The following is a 17,365-nucleotide window of genomic DNA, read 5'->3' as shown; positions in this document are numbered from 1 at the left end:
GGCTCATGGGTATGGAACAGAGCTGGTCACGTTCGAGTACCATACAGCTGTGACTGAAGGGTAGACAGACCAGTTGCTCCATAGCAGCTTCACCGTTGAAGGTCAGAAAAGATTTCTCAGTACTTTTATTAAGAGGTATTAATGGTTTGATATCAGTGCATGGTAACTTATCACTGACACATTTAAAACCTCAATTTGAAATACTTTATGAATACCTTATTGATTCTCTTTAATTGCCTGCAGGTTTGATCTTCTGGAACATTTTTTTTTAATGGTGGCTTTTAAGAATGTGCATTGTGCCCTCTATGCCTTAAATTGTAGGGTTGAGGAGCTGGATGTGTTCTTTCCCCTGCAGTAGCAGTTAGTCATTACCACTTTGCGTGTATTAGACAAAGCAGGTTTGAAGTTGGCTAAATTTGTCTATTTTGTTGGCTTCAAGTGCCTTATCTGTTAATTTAACTAGCTCATTAACCACTACACACATTTTAAGATAGACCAGATGTATTTTTGTCTGTAAACCATAGGTGGAAAATGAAGGCTTGAATTTTTTTTTTTCATAAATAAATGAGACTTTTAATTTTGCATGTTACGTGAAAGCAAGTACTGCAGAAATTACTCAAGAACTAAGGCTTATTCATTTGGTGAGATGCTTTGCATATCTGCTTTATTGGCACTTCTAATCTTCTGTGTGTATTTTAAACATTGTAATTGTTGCCATGTTCTTTCAGTTTTAAAGTTCCGCTTCATAAAAACATCAACCAGTGTTCTATGAGCTGAAGTGTGTCACAGGCAAAACCTCCTAAGGCTGTCCCAAGTCCTGTCTTGGGACACCGCTTCTCTCTGAGGAGGAGTGGCCTGTTGAAGTGCTCCGTCTTGTGTTGGGATGCCCTTCTGACTGGCAGGAAGGCCTGAAGCACCTGGGTGGCTCTTCTTAGTCATCCTCAAGTAGTAGTCCACTGATCTGTGAAGTTTTCTGTCCTACCTCTGTATGTGTGGCTACTTTTGTCTACATAAACAGAGTATTTTCTTTTATACATTATACTCTTTGTATACATATAGGAGAGTTCTCTTATATGAGTGTTTCTTATCCTTCTTTATAGCTAGTTTTGCTAGTTAAGAAATACAGCCTCTTCGGGGTTCCAGTCTTGGAACCGGGCATCACCAGTAACTATGGTATGGTCCAGCAGGACTCTTGTGCTTCTGGGACAGCTTCCTGCCTTCATGCTTATTTGTAGCATCTCCACTAGGTTCCCTCCTAGTGGAAAGGAAGGAAAGGAACCCATGAGGATGCCTTTTTTTTTTTTTTTTTTTTTTTAATTCTAGTTATTACTTTTGGGAGAGACCGTGAAGCCTGTACAAGATATAGACAAACTTCTTAGACCTGTTCATCATTCAGAAGTGTTTCCTCTTTCAGATCAGTGTAGCTTCTTCCAGGTCCCAGGGTAGTGGCGTATGATGTGGCTGGGCTTTATCTTGCTGTGTGTGGCATGTGCTCTGAAAGAAATGTTGGGGTCCCCCAGCTGCACTCCTAATACCTCATATTTATTTACCTCAAGGCTATACTATAGGCTTCTTTGACACAAATGTATTGGCTGGAATTTCACTTCTTAAAATTGATTATTATACTGATACTTTCTGAGTCTCTAGATATGAGTTGAAAATCGAGAGTGATTGCACAGTTCCCTTCCTATAAAACAAGCTCTCACAGAAATGAGTTACGGCAAGAAATAATATTACTTCAAAAACTTTACAGTACAAAGAGTAAATAATAACATCATACAGATAAGACATTTAGAATTCTTTTGCAAAATACATTACATCTCTGACTGTGATAAATGGAAAGGAAATAAACAGAAAATGTACGTTTAGAATAAAAACTGAACAGGTGAGGTTGCGTGAGAAATCTTACTTCAGTTTAGAAACTAGTTTTCAGAGAAGGTTTCATGGAGCTGCATGTACGAATTTCATCATGAACTAAAATTCAGTGCTAGAACGTTATCATGGAGTAGAATCCGCTAATCTCTGAGGTTTTATTTTTGACATTTTACTGTTTACAAGGTGTGGTGGTTTTACCATGCTAGGTAGGCAGTTGAACACCACAACAGCTCTCTCACTCCCTCTCCTCAGATGAGGAGGGGAAGAAGTAAAGGAAAGATCAACTCACGGGTTGAGATAAGGATGATTTAATTAAAGAGGGAAAAAAAAAATATATATATATATATATATGTAATTAAGGAAATATTATTATTAATTAAACAATTCAACTAAAGGGGAAAAAAAGGGAAAGGGGAAGAGGAAGGGGGAAAGGGAATAACTAAACAAAACAAGTAAAGGCTATGTGGAAGTGCAGAGGAAAGAAATTACTCTCTACTTCCCACAAATGAGCGATGCTTGACCACGTCCTTGAAGCAGGGCCTCAACGCACGTAGCCGGTGTTCGGGAGGAGGACAGACGTTTTCGCAACGAGGGCCCCCCCCTCCCCTCTTCTTCCTTTTTCCACCTTTTATTGCTGAGTGTGACATCATATGGTATGGAATATCCCTTTGGTTGGTTTAGGTCAGCTGCCCTGCTGATGTTTCTTTCTCACTTTTTGCCCAGCCCCTAGGAGGGTCAGAGAGAGTCCTGATGCTGTGCCAGCACTTCTCAGCAGCAGACACAACACTGGTGTGATACCACTGCTGTTCTAGCTACAAGTACAGAGCGCAGCACTGTATGGGCTGCTGCAGGGAAAGTTAACATCCCAGCCAGACCCAGTACACAAGGAAAACAAAACAGCAGCCTGGATTGCTCTTTTTACTTCAGAAACTATGCAGATTGAAAGTTTTGCCAGTCTCATTTTCTGCAATAAGTGAAGCAAATCTTGGTGTATGCTTTCTGTAACTTACGTTTTGTGAATCTGCTGCTTAATCATTCTCAGTATGGTAAGATCTAATAACAACTAAGATTAAATAATATTAAGCGTCAACAGAATTCATACATTAAATAAAATTATATGAAATAGAAGGATTTTCATTATAATTTACTTCAGGGAAAATATTATTTCAAAGCAGAAAGTACATGTATTATTCTCAGCTATGTGTACGTCAGGCAAGCTTGCATGTATAGATAGGTGAAAAGTTAGAAATAAACTTTTTTTACACTGGAGACAGGAACTAAAGATAACATTTTCAGATGCTCAGCACAACTGTATTTCTTGTCTACTTAGATTGTAGAGCATTGTTTATGTATTCTAACCTAAAACGTTGTTAGAAAAAGGTAAGTCACATTTTTTTCTAAACTTCAGGCAAAGCAGGGCCAACGGTCTTACAGAATTATTTCTTTTTTCTTTTCAGTGATGTTTTGGCACTGCCTATTTTCAAACAGGAGGATTCCAGCCTTCCTCCAGAAAATGAGACCAAACATCCACCCTTCCAGTACGTTATGTGTGCTGCGACATCTCCAGCAGTAAAATTATATGATGAAACTCTTACATACTTGAATCAAGGTTGGTATGCATATGTTGCAGGAATAGCTACAGTGAAAGCAGCTTATGATAGAAATCTTAAAACTAGATTTGTTTTATATCTTGAAAAAATGAGTTTGGATATCTTGTTTACTCATGTTTTGTCCATGTGGCACATTCATAGCTATAGTTGATCATTATTCTGTTCCTATAGGCTGTTTCATTTTTTTTTCTGTTCTGTCTTCCCTGCTCCATCCTCTTCTCCCCAGCCCCCCAGTAAAATCAAACAAACATAACTTATTTTTAGGAGTATACAACTTCACAAACCTAGGTAAGACAACACAGCTCTAATGCTGTAGGTTCACTGTTTCTATGTTTTTGGTTTTGCTTTTCCTTTTCTTTGTATACTTGGACCCAAAAATTTCTTAATAGTGCTATAATCAGAAGGCACGGTTCTGCAGCACAGTCTTTTTGTTATTATTATTTATTTGTATTTTTCATACAAAACATATACCTTCTGTCATGTTTCACTACAATTAATGTTTTTAGTTCTTGCGTAGTTCTCTGAGCAGTGAAGAGCTTTATTGTGCAGTTTAAGGGGACAGATTAAAATATGTAGTGGTGAATTTTCACTGGTTTTGGTGAGATATTTAACTTAATTGCTTAACTAGATTATAGAATGTGTGTATTTTACTTGTGTTTTTTTGATAATATAGCCTTTTTGCTCAAGTTGAAATGTTACTACTAGTAGTGTTAATGTCAGATGATGCATTACTAGTGCCTGAAAATGTTGAACTGTGGACTTAAATCTGGGAAGGCAGGATTGAATGTAATTTGATGGTGACAAGGAATCATTGTGAGGTTTCCATGTGAATAAAGTTGCCAAGTGCTTCATCTTGTAGCAGCCAATCCATCTAAATATGCTTTAAACATTACTTGACTTGTCTCCTAATGAGAGTGTTATAAGTTTGTTAGGCTGTTAGTAGTTTCTTGCAAACCTTATGATCGTTTGGTTCGGCAATTTGCTTAGTCATGTTTACCTTATTTTTTATCACTTCTTATACCCTGCATCTTCCATTTAGGAAAAAACAGTGCAATTGCAGCACTATGCTGGACCAGCAAGATGCTTTGCACTGTTTCAAGTTTTGTATCTGTAGAGATAGACTTTGTTTCTTTCAGTGTCAGGATCCAACCTCCCTGACCAAACACAAAGCTTCAAGGTCAGCTCAGACTGCTGCAGAACAAGCACAAGGTGTCAAGCTGATGAATCTTTTTTTTTTTTTTTTTTTTTTTTTTTAAAAAAAAAAAAAAAGGTGTTATCTGGCTTCTGTGAAGAGCTTGCTATTTAAGTAGCACTGTCTGAAATAACTGTAATTGTTTCATCAGGCCTTGAAACTCTCTTCTAATATAATGGTTTCTTTTGCAAAGTTCATTTGCTGTTTTTCAGTGTCCTAGGTAACTTTTTGTGATGTTGAAAAATAAAGGCATTGGTATATCCTTTTTCAAAATAAATTTGGAAACAGACGCTTGTCCAACTTCTCTTTTGTGCTAATACTTCAGATGGAAAGACAAATACTTCTGCTGCCTAATTTTTTTTTCTAACAATTTCTCTCTTAGCTGTTAGTACAAACACTATGTAGTAAAATATTAATTGTGTGATAGTTTTGAGAGATGATATCTTTCACACTGAAGTCAGTTTAAAGTAGGGATCTTAATAGTTCTGGTCATATTTTGCAGTTTACACTACTCTGAGTTATACTGATAATGATGTCAGTGTAATAAGTTGGATTAAATCATCTAGAAAAGGAGTGATTTTAATCCCGGTCACTTCACTTTTCTGGTTTCTAGTTCAGCCCCATTATCAGACAGTCTCTTGCTTAAATCATTTGCAAGAGGATTGTGAGTAGGGGGAGTACCATAGAGACCTGATAGCCTCTTCAACTTCATCAGCAGTTGTCTTAGCATATTCTGATTGGGAATTCTAGCGGATAAGGGAATGTTTGCCCTGTCTGTTAAGCTAAGACATTTCATAAAGGAATACTTAGGTGAGCTCTGATTTTACCCTCTGTCAGTAAGTATTTTAATTGGAATAGCTAATAGAATATTTTAAGTGATTAGGTTTTCAGTTAAAGCTGATTCTAGAAGTTCAGATCTTGGAGTGATGATGGTTGGTAGCTCAGGGGTTTGCAAGGTTCTTATTAACTAAGATCTGTTAAGTGAGTCCGTGGAGAATGTGTTTTGTAGGTGTTAGGTCAGTATTCTAAGCTGGCTGCTGCTCTGGTAGATGTGTGTATCCTCAAAGAGCAGGAGTGGCACAGAAGAGAATTGCTGTTAAAGGGGAAGTGTGTAGGTAAGGAGGGCTCTAGCTAGGAATGATGGGAGAGGGGAAGTTACAAGCAGCTCTGTGAGGGAGTGATGGACAGTGTTGATGAGCAAAGGGCCTGGAGTGATGTGACTAAAAAGGGAACAAAAAAAATCAACAAAACAAAGCTGGTATAAACAGGGTCACCTCCAGTATTTGAATGGAGGAAGGAAATGTTTACAAAGCACAGTTATGGGGAAACCCCAAACCCTTTCTGGAAAATTGGCATGGTAGGATGCCTTTGTGAATTGCATGGGCTCTAATGCATACAGCATGGGGAGCAGATGTGATGAATTAGAAATCTTTGTGCAATTTTAGGGCTATGATCTTGTTGGGATCACAGAGACAGGGTAGGATGGCTTGCAATGCGATGATACACACTCTTTAGGAAAGACAGGGCAGGGAGGTGAGAAAATGCTGTTTCCATTTATGTGGAGGAATAACAGGAATGCCTGAAGAATGGGGACAGATGATGAGCCACCTGAGAGTTTATGGATAAGGATTAAACACCAGATATTGTAGTGAGTGCCTGCTACAGGCCACCTGACCAGGAAGAACAAGTAGATGAGGCCCTCTAGCAGCCAGAAGTAGCCTTATGTTCACAGGCCTTGATCCTCGTTAGGGACTTCAACCAACCTGGTATCTTTCTGCTTGAGGGCACAGCAGGGCATAACAATCCAGGAGGTTCCTGGAGAACAATAACAACTTAGTGATGCAAATGACAGAGAAGCTAGTGAGGGAAGGTGCTCGGCTAAGAGCTCATATTCACAATAAGGAAGGGCTTGCTGAGGATGTGAAGACTGAAGTCAACCTTGTCTGCAGTGACCCTGGGATGATGGAGTTCAGCATCGTGAGAGGAGCAGGGTAGAAAGCAAGATCACATCACTGGACTTCAGGAGAGCAGATTTGGGCCTCTTCAAGGATCTTCTTGGTAGAGTTTCATAGGATAAGGCCTTGGAGGAAACGGGGGGGTCAAGAAAGCTGGTTAATGTGCAAGGGTCATTGCCTCCTACCTCGAGAGCAGTCAATCCCAACATGCAGGAAGTCAGGTAAAAATGCCAGGAGGCCTGTATGGATGAGCAAGGAGCTCCTAGCCATACTCGAAAAGGAAGTACACAGCAGGTGGGAACAGGAATGGGTAATCTAGGAGGAATACAGAGACACTGAGCATGCAGGGATGAAGTTGAGGAAAGCTAAATCCTAGCTGGAATTCAGTCTGGGCGTTAATGTCGAAGGCAAAAAGAAGAGCTGCTGTATGTATGTATGTTGCAAAAGGAAGACCAGAGAAAACAGTGAAGGATAGGGGCCCTGATGACATAAGATATGGAAATAGAAGACATGGCCAATATTGGGTCCATTCGTGTTTAACATCTTCATTAATGACTTGGATGCTGGGGCAGAGCTCTGGGAGGAGTGGCTGATACACCAGAAGATCATGTTGCCATCCAGAGGCATCTTGTCAGGCTGGAAAAACAGGCTGACAGCAACCTTTGGAAGTTCAGCCAGCAAGCACAAGTGTGAAGTCCTGCACCAGGGGAAGAGGGGGAGGGGAACAACCTAATGCACCACTACATGCTGGGGGCCACCCAACTGGGAAGTAGCTTGATAGAAAAGGACTTGGGGGCCCTGGAAGGCACCAAATTGAACAAGAGCCAGCAAGGTGTTCTTGTCGGAAAGGCAGCAAATGGTGTCCTGGTGTGCATTAGGCAAAGTATTGTCACCAGGTCACAGGAGGTGATCCTTCCCCTCTACTCAGCATGGGTGAGGCCAGACTGGAAGTTCTTCATCCTTTTCTGGGCTCCCCTGTGCAAGAGAGACGTGTACATACTGGAAAGAGTCCAGAGAAGGGCCACAAAGATGATGAAGGGGCTGGAGCAGCTCTCTGATGAAGAAAAGCTGAAGGAGCTGGGAGAAGAGAAGGCTCGTGGGGGGTCTTATGTGCAGATGCTTCAAGGGAGGGTGCAAAGAGGATGAAGCTGGGCTCTTTTCAGTTCTGGCCAGTGACAGGGCAAGAGGCAGTGGGCACAGACTGAAACACAGGTTTCTTTTGAGCGTTGGGAAGCTCCTCTTTGCATTGTGGATAACGGGGCACTGGCACAGGTCGCCCAGAGAGGTTAGAGAGTCCCCATCTGTGGAGGTGATTTAAAAGTTGTTTGGACTTGGTCCTGGGCAACCTGCTCTAGGTGTCCCTGCTTGAACAGAAAGGTTGGACCAGATGACCTCCAGAGGTCTTTTCAAACCTTAACTATTCTGTGATGATATTTTTGTGAAAGAGGGTACTGCCACAGTTCCCGTGCTAAACTTCGGCAGTTAAACTTCCTAGCGCCCTGTGTTGCATTGTTCCTGTGACTGCTTTTGAGGAAAGAGCAGAGTGCTCAGCATTGAAATGACTACAACAATCAGTGCTGTACTGCTTTTCATACTTTCAAAGCAGCCATGTGTCCAAAACTCCAGAATGCATGCATCTTTCCCTTTGTCTCAAAATCTAACTAATGCCATTTTTGCATTTTTGAGTCTCTCATATTCCTTGATTATTGCCTTTATCAAGTCTTCTTTCTTAATGCCATTTTGTACCTAAAATGTTAAAAAAAAAAAAAAAAAAAAAAAAAAGGTTAGCAACAGTGGTAGAGGAAGTGATCCGGAATCCGGATGTTCTTTTATTTTTCACCCTTTCAAAACAATGGTGGAGGAGAACAGAGAAAGTTTTGCAGGAGTTTTATTAGTAGTGCTGAATTAAAAAAATCCAAATTCTGTGTATTCACTCAGATGGACTTGCATGTGAATAAAATAACACCAGTAATTGAATAAATCTTGGTAACAGGAATATAAAGTCCTTATAAATATAGGAGTTGAAATAATCTGTTGCTTTGCTCAGCTGCACTAGGTACATTTCATTTTTATATAGATTTATGTTACCAATATTCAAATGTTGCTGGGGTAAAAAAAGCCTGAAGGTATATAGTATATGTACATAAATGGGCTAAGTGTGTTACAGCAAAACCAAACCCTCCCCTACTTCATAGCTGAAGATAACATCAATTGATGGAGCTGTGAAAGGAGTTGAAGAAATCATTTGCTTATTCACAGAGGAAAAACAGCTGATTCTTTACCTTGTAGGGCATGCCAATAAATATTTAAAATGTAGGAAATAATAGAGTGTAAAGACTGTTTGGAGTCTTTACTCAACAACTCGCTGTAGTTAAGATATATCCTAGTCTTCTCTGTTTTGAACACAACAGTTTGTCATACTGACTAGAAAAATGGGTTCACTCATATGAAATAATTGGTAACAAGCTCTTTTAAATGCTTATTTCTGAAATCATACGAAGCCCAAATATGATAGAAAGTTAACAGGTACATGGACAAAATTAAACATGGGAGAGCAGTATGTTTTGTATGAAGAGTATAAACTCAACTCTTGCATTCAGCATTGTTTCAGAAGACTAGGCTGTGGTTCTCACTGTGTTGCCTTTCATCAGTTTCAGAAATGACAGAATACAGCTTTTATGGTGAACTTTTTTCTGAAAAAAGCAAAAACGCACCAGAAAAAAAGTACCTGCACTGAATGTAAAATGAAATACTTAAGCTTTGGAAGTACCTGTAGTTTGACATGAATAAAAAAAAAATTGTTGTTGCACCAATTCTTGTACTGTGAAGTGAACCTTCAGGTTCAAGTTCAGGTGTGAAGTTTCAGGTACTGATATTCTTGTGTAGTGTGTATGAACCAGAGGCTAATTTGGGTGCATTAAGCACAAAATGGCTTTGTGATCTGATTGTTCTGTTCATACAAACTTTTTTTTCTTTATAGGTCAGTCCTATGAAATACGGATGCTAGATAATCGGAAAGCTGGAGACATACCAGAAATCAATGGAAAACTGGTGAAGGTGAGAGTTCTCTAGATAGTGTTACTAACAAACCTCTACTGATTGCATATGTAGAGAGTAGTACTTAACCTTTTGTTGTACACTGACTCATGGAGAGAGATGGACTAGCTGATCTGACCAAAGAAAGTAGGCATGTTAGATCCTAGTACTTGTTTTGTTGGGTTTCGGTTTCAGGTTTACTACAAATTAAAAGATTATATATGTATGTGTTTCCCCTTTTATGAATGAGTTCATTTCATGTATCTTTAGATAACTGAAGGTGAGCTAGTCACTTCATTTAGCCTTTGTGCAGTGTGCAGTCTGATCAGCTTTAAGGTGAGATGAATCTCCACTAAATGTACCTGTGCAGTACCTGTACCTGTACTGTGGTAACAGTGTTGAACTCATAAATATCTGAAGTTAGGTTAGATAAATCCAATACAGAGGCTGCGTATTTTATTTTTTTTATTTTTTTTTCTGCCAACACTAGCTACTTGTTGAGTGACTGTTGACCAGTAATATTAAAAGAAAAAAATCCAGTGCATAGAGTACTTGTGTGTACTGAAGACAGCTTTTTTTTTTTTTTTTTTCCATGTTAAGTTTGATACCTACTTGTCTGTAGATGTGTAGCCAACGTCTTCTGAGCCATCTCTTTTTCCATTTCATTAGGAGGTGTGGAAGGAAGCTAGGGGGTAACTCAGAAAGAAGAGGAAGTGTAGTGAGCATGTTTATTAATAGATGTCGTGGAAAATACACGTAGCTCAGTCTGTGGTTTTTGGAACAGTGAGATATTGGCACATAGGAGATTAATTCATAGGAACTCCATGGACCTCTCTAATTCTGCTGCTCAATTAACAGTTTGTCCTGTAGCTGAACTCCTGTACTCAATCCATATTTGTTTCCTTATGCTTGAATATTATAAGAAGGATACTGTGTATCAGAGGTATTGCACAAAGTATAAGAATGAGGCACAGAGAAAAATTTCCAATTTGTGGTACAAATTATTAAAATAATTACTGGGGGGGATTGGATTTTTCTCTTAAGCATCCGACAACTTTTATCGAATTTTCAAAAAAAAAATCTTATTCGTGTTTTTTATTGGAGGAAGAAGGAGACATCTTTTCAATAAAGTTACTTTGACAATGGCACTGCAAAATTACATCAGAATGGTGTGTCTGTGGGAGACTGAGTCTTTACTTGTCAGCTTTGAGCTATATCATTGGTGAAATTTGGCTGGTTTGTGTAGTCCTTTGGCTGGTTTGTGTAGCCTTGCTCTTACTTGTCTGTGGGATGCTTGTTCAGAGACAATTTCAAGAAGTTTTAAGCACAAGCATAAAATTAGGATTTGTGAGCTCTGCAATTAAAACTTTACAGCCTGGCATTTTGACTCAGTGTAATAAGCCTGCTGCTGCATATTTTGCCCCCTTAGGTGCTATTACCATATAGCTTTGGAGAATCTCTCTGCTGCCATATGATAGGTTCATATATTGGTTATGAATCATTTATTAGGTAGAATAGGACAAAGCAATGTAAGTGTTGAAAAAAGGAAACTTTCTTACAGTAAGGTGTTGTGGTGCTGCATCAGAAAAAAAACTTCCATTTAGGAAACTTAAACACTGGAATCCCAGAACTTGAACAAAGAAGACATTTCATGATGGTGAAAATGGCTCCAGATACTTTGAAGCTTCATAGCTGTCAAACAGTGCAGTGAAAAAGGGGTAGTGTGTTTGTGTGTATGCATATGCGCTTTCTGTTAGCTTTAAAATAAAACTAAGGAAATGTTATGTATCTTGAAGAGGCACTTCATTTAAAAGTTGTACATTCGGTTTTGTTTTTACCACTTTTGTCCAGTATTAGTATGACTGTAGAAATGAAAGAAAAGACTTTAAAAATTTGTCTAAGTTTTGCTCATTCAGTATTAATTCATAAATACAATATATTTTTTTTTCTTCTGTGCAACAAATTGCTTTGTACGTGCATTCATACAGCAGAATAGAAGTTTCTTTAATATGGTTAAGAGCACAGTTGTAGCGGAACTGGTCACAAAAATAGGTATTGCTGGATAATTGCTTCTAGCTGATTAAAGGTAATCAAATCCTAGTATCTTTAAATGAATATTTTAGGTAGAATAGCTCAAATAGTTTGGAAGTTGTTTATTATTCCTTGCTATTAACTAAAATAATAGATTTATTGTAAATATGTTTATCAGTACTAGGATGATTTCTTTATTAATTTAATTTCTTAAAACTTTCTACAGTATTTCACAAAATTTCCCATTAAAAATGGTCAAACTGTATTCACTCGTTTTCTGAATAAATGAAGGCATTTGCTTTCTAAACACGTTTTCTAAAACAAGTGTATGTAGCATACAGAATTGATACTGTATTGATACGTGCTGTCAGTGTTGCTGTTTGCTGCACATAACTTATAGTGACCCTTAGAATACGCAATAAGATGTACATTTCTTTTTGCACTTTTACCAAGTTTTCCTGCTGTTCAATTTCCTGATGTTCAGTTTTATTTCTGTATTGTAGAATACTTTGGGATACTGATGGTTGTCAACTGTTCTGTTGTTGTTGTTGTTAATACCTATTTGTCAGCAGCATGGCTGTTTCAGAGTGCTTTAGTGGTCTATCTTCAGGCTGTTTCTAAACATCTAGTAATGTTGTGGCTGATCGGATGATTGTATTCTTCTTCATTAGAGTATTATAAGAGTTGTGTTCCATGATAGAAGGTTGCAATATACAGAGCACCAGCAGCTAGAAGGATGGAAATGGAACCGCCCTGGGGACAGACTTCTTGACTTAGGTATAATTGTTTCTGTCTGTTGGAGTTATATTAGATTAAATACCCACATTTAAATCAAATATGGTCATATTTCTGCGAGCACTGATGAAAAAAACACAGACCAGTTTTCTGTGTGCCACTTTGTCTTCATGTATTTCAAACAAAAATGTTCTTACCACTTTCACATTCTTTTAAAACCTTTAAGTGTTGCAGAGGTAAGATTGCAATTCTGCAATTTTATACATTTAGTACTCTTTGTAATTTTGATTCCTAAATATTACAGTAATTAGGAGAACACAGATGAAAGCAAACTGTGGAAATGGCTCCAACATGGTTTCTTTATTTTGCATAACTTTATAGTTTTTGGTGCATAAGCTGTAGGTGGGTGGGTGGGCGGGCTCCAGGGGAGGAGAGGGATCAAAACGTGCTCCCAGACGTTGAGCACTTTGTATGTTAAGTCTACTAAGATTCTTCAGATCAGTCCTGAGAAACTGTTTATGGTTAAGCTGGCAAAGCCCACATTTTCTCCCTTACCCACATATGCTTATGTTAACCTGTATTAAAATGTATTTCTAGTATTTTCTTGGAATATTATCATTTTAAAATATATACTACTTATTTTAATATAGATATTCCAATGTCTGTTGGAGTCATTGATATCAAGACAAATCCAAGCCAGCTCAATGCAGTTGAATTTCTGTGGGATCCAACAAAATGTACATCTGCTTTTATTCAGGTTTGAAACTTTACTTGACTGGATGTCTGTGTTTGGTGCCTTTCAGGTCACAAGCAATAGTATATTTGCATAAGGTGCATATTTGTATATGTAAGTTTATTGTTTCTTATTTGTGAGATAGTAATTAAATATCAGCTTTATAAGAAACACAGGTTCATAGAAACTAATCTGTAAGGGTTCCTTGTTAGGCTTTTCAACTTACTTTGATCTTATAAAAGCAGCTTTTAAAAAGGTTTTCAAAAAGCTTTTTGAAGAAAGATTTCATGGTTAAAGTATTTAGTTATATGGAATATTAAAATTAATTTATCCTAAATAACTCACTATTACACTATTTTAGTTGGGAGACCCGCTGTCCTATTGATGAGCTTCAGCAGAAGCTTGGCTTGAGGATACAAAATGTTAATGTGCTACAAATAAGGTCTTTAATCGTTCAGACAAGTTTCTTGTATCAGTATGCTTCCTCGTAGTAGGATTTTTGGTATTTATTTTTGATTTGATATTCAGGACAATTGAAGGTACTTTCCTCGGAATTTGCTCAGAAAGTTCAGTTTTGCATTCAAATTTTTAGCTTACTTTTTTATCACACTTGTTTTTATTATGGAGAAATAGTATAAAGTTTGAGGTAGCAATTTTTCTTACTGAGGCTGCCATAGGTTAAAGTCAGCATTGTCACTAAATTAACTTTGATCTGGTGCAATCAAAGACATTTTTTCTGGTGACAATTATATGATTACTAAAACATAGTGTTTCTTGAAGAAGTGTGAGATAAATTTGTTCTTATTATGCAAGTATAATTGCAGCATGGCAATTAGGACATAGCTGCCCTGGCTACGCTTCCGTTTCCAGTCTGTGATTCATGTTGTTGAAGGCCATAGAAAGCAGAATAGTACTGCACATGGTCTCTGGCAGTGCAAGGTATGCTACTGTCCATGGTGTTTAACTTGCTTAATATTGCAGAAGCAACCAAAAAATCAGGAGTACTATCCAGTGAGAGTTATTACAACTCTTTCTGTTGCATTGATTTTCTCATTAGGTATCTTTTAGGGTTATTTCTAGCTGATAAATGCAGTCTTCAGGCTGATGTGGTTTCAAAAGCATTTGAGGTAATTATATACTGGTTAAAAGTCTGCTGACCTTTACTGGAAGTTGGGAATATTTGAAAATACCTTGTGTTTACGTGAGATGAAAAACTTTTAGTCAGGGACCTTTTGTAGTTTCGGTGGCATTTATTACAAGTAACTCAAATTTACTGTAGGTATAATGTATTTGACAATAGTATGTTGAAAAGTTTTTGTTATATACAAGGTAGATACAGTTGTCATGTGCATACATTTTTCTTAAGATCCATTGTGACAGCTTACAGTTTCTCATTTAATAAGAATCTATAATGCCTTCTGGTTTTTGGAGAGATTTCTGTCATGCGCTTGTTTCCCTTTTTCCCTGCCAGCTCAAGTATAATGTTTTTGCTTCATTTGCAAATGGGCAGGAAAAAAAAGAGAGAGTCGTGCAGCTTGGTCCTCAGATAGGCTGGGTCATGTTACTTGTCCTTAAAAATGTACTTGGCCTGGTAACACCTAGTGAAATTCATGTATAGGACACTTTTGAGGGTCTTATTTTTGGGCTTGTTTTTTCAGGTACATTGTATCAGCACTGAATTTACCCCTCGTAAACACGGAGGAGAGAAAGGAGTTCCTTTCAGGATTCAGGTTGACACATTTAAACAGACAGAAAATGGAGAATATACAGACCATCTGCATTCAGCCAGCTGTCAAATTAAAGTTTTTAAGGTAACAGTAGAAAACAGATACTTAAGAAGTCTCTCAGAAGCTCTCATAAAGATGGGAGACATCTTTATGTTACTGCTTGACTTCTGAGATGAGATTTCAGTTATAAAGTTGTTTTCCACCTGCTTTCTTGTTCGTGTAACTGTTCATTTTTAGCCAAAAGGAGCAGACAGGAAACAGAAAACAGACAGAGAAAAGATGGAAAAACGAACTGCACACGAAAAAGAAAAGTATCAGCCTTCGTATGACACCACAATTCTCACAGAGGTAACAAAAAAGAACTGTATCTGCTTGCTGAGGAGAAAATATATGTAGTCTTGGAAGGGTTGGGGAAGAAGTAGTTCTACACAAAGATAGGCTCTTTATTTGACAAACTTGTCCAATGGACAGCAACATTAAATTTAAAGATTCTGTTTAGGAAACTTCATTTAGATTATAGATGCTTGTATTAACATACTCTGAGAATGGAGAATGAACGTTATATGAGTGACCGCATTGAATCCTAGAGCAAGCCTTTGGTACGGATCTAAAAACCTTGCAGCTGAAAAGCCTTTAAAAAAGGGGGGAGGGGGAATCTATAATTTAATTATCTGCTAAGTTTGAGCTTCAAACTTTTTTTTTTTTTTTTTTTTGTATTTATGTAATATAAGGCCAGAGCCTCAATAGGTTTTTGCATTTTCTTTTTATTTAAACACCAGTGAGTTCTATAAAGTTTTCTAAAGATTTCAGAAGTTTTTAAAAGGCTTTTACATCTTTCCTCACTGTATAATGAAAAGAAATTGATCCAAATCTTTGGTGTTTGTCCAGATGAGGCTTGAGCCTATAATTGAAGATGCAGTTGAACATGAGCAGAAAAAGTCCAGCAAGCGGACTTTGCCAGCAGACTACGGTGATTCTCTGGCAAAGCGAGGCAGTGTAAGGGACTTATGCTTATCTTTTCATTGTGCAAGATACCTTGTGCAGTGTTAGATATAGGAGAAACTTCCATTTTATAAAGTAAAAATATTTTGATTTCTGTGCCTTAATTTTATTCACTTTTATGTATACCAATTGCTCCATGTTGGTTTTTAGCAAAGTAATCCTTCCTAAATCTAACACTTAGATAAATTGTTGCAGAGAGACTGTGTGACTTTCAAAAGTAAAGAGCTTTCAGTTTATGCAACTTTAAAGTGAAATAGCTTTTTGCTTTCCTGTATGTATTTAATTAGTGGAAATAAGAACAGTGAAATTTAGTCAAAATGTTTTGTTCCATATTTCTGTTTACATTCAATAGAAGTTTCCATATACATCAGTATTTTTTAAATGACTTGTAGTGTTGCAGATCATTATTTACCAATTTTTCCTTTCGCCATCTGCATCTTGTGCTCCGTGTAGGTTTAATGCAGTTCAGAGCAGTCAGTCATTGTGTGTGCACTAACCCTGTATGTACCTCCCAAAACGAATCTAAGATACATCCTGCACACTCTTCCCGTAAGGGTTAGCGTTACAGATTTTCTGCGTGCTGTTTTGTAAGGTGAATATCAAGACCCTAGTAATTTTTAAGACAAGAAACCATCCTGCATCTTCCATTTAGCAAGTCAAAATGTCTATTAGTAACTTGGTGGTAGAATACATTTATTTGACTGTTCTTTGAACAGAAACATTATGGTTACAGTTCTTTCCAGCAGCACTTAGCCAATGGCTGCCTGATTCTTGTCTCTCAGACGTTAGTTTTGCATTTATGATCTTTTAAAATGATGCGTAGAATTTAGATTATAATGTATTCAGTGTGTGCCTCTTTTTGCTTATAAACCATGTAATTGGGGGGGGGGGGTGGGAGGGAGCAGTATTAAGTAATACGGGTTCCTTGGGGGATTTCCCCCCAACCCCTCCCCAGAACTACTGTAAGCACAGAGCTGTCTTGAATTTACCTGCTACTATTCTTGGCTGTGGGTCTTGTTTTGTTTTGTTGTTTTCTATCTTTTAAGATGCACCTGTAGGATTCTTTGGCAGTGCAGGCATTCTTTTATTAGTTGGAGATGGCCCGAGGTGGTGGGGAAGAGGTATAGACAGGAGAAAACAGGATTTTAGCACTTTTGCTTCTAAAGAAAGTCTGAAGCGTTTCTTGATCCTGCTCCTTGGAGAGATTTTTACTCTTCTCTTTCCTCCCTTGCTTTCATCTCCTCTTGTTGTAAGTACTTCATCGAAATAATTATTGCTTATAGGAAGGATAATAGAAGGTACTTTACAGAGTAGTGACAAATCAGTTGTCACAATTAGGACAAACTATAGCCAAACAATTCTTGAAAGTTGTCTAAACTTCTTAACAACCTCTGTACAAATCTCTTGAAATACTAAGTTAAAGTGTTACCGTAATCACAGTGAAGAAAAATTGAGCTAAGGCAGCTAGT

General features: G+C 37.8%; 1 protein-coding gene and 1 long non-coding RNA gene across 5 annotated transcripts in view; one reads left to right on the top strand and one right to left on the bottom strand.

Annotated features, from left to right (window-relative positions):
- The window catches only part of UBP1 (upstream binding protein 1), a 41,440-nt gene that overhangs the window by 8,831 nt on the left and 15,244 nt on the right, over nt 1-17,365 (top strand). For 3 of the 4 annotated variants that reach the window (XM_035316200.1, XM_035316199.1, XM_035316198.1), the window contains exons 2-8: nt 3,333-3,484; nt 9,613-9,689; nt 12,371-12,476; nt 13,085-13,191; nt 14,826-14,978; nt 15,132-15,242; nt 15,783-15,890. In XM_035316200.1, the coding sequence (XP_035172091.1) occupies nt 3,333-3,484; nt 9,613-9,689; nt 12,371-12,476; nt 13,085-13,191; nt 14,826-14,978; nt 15,132-15,242; nt 15,783-15,890 (814 nt within the window). The remainder of the gene's footprint in view (nt 1-3,332; nt 3,485-9,612; nt 9,690-12,370; nt 12,477-13,084; nt 13,192-14,825; nt 14,979-15,131; nt 15,243-15,782; nt 15,891-17,365) is intronic. The other variant, XM_035316201.1, reaches the window with a different exon arrangement.
- On the bottom strand, nt 4,746-6,858 carry LOC118161140. The gene is made up of 2 exons (XR_004747871.1): nt 6,574-6,858; nt 4,746-6,492 (listed from the first exon to the last, which is right to left on the bottom strand). It is a non-coding gene; the product is annotated as an uncharacterized LOC118161140 (long non-coding RNA).

This window comes from Oxyura jamaicensis, chromosome 2 (genome assembly GCF_011077185.1).
Source record: "Oxyura jamaicensis isolate SHBP4307 breed ruddy duck chromosome 2, BPBGC_Ojam_1.0, whole genome shotgun sequence".
NCBI classification, from domain to species: domain Eukaryota; kingdom Metazoa; phylum Chordata; class Aves; order Anseriformes; family Anatidae; genus Oxyura; species Oxyura jamaicensis.
The sequence above is the reverse complement of the archived record's forward strand: the minus strand, read 5'-3'. Positions and strand labels throughout refer to the sequence as shown.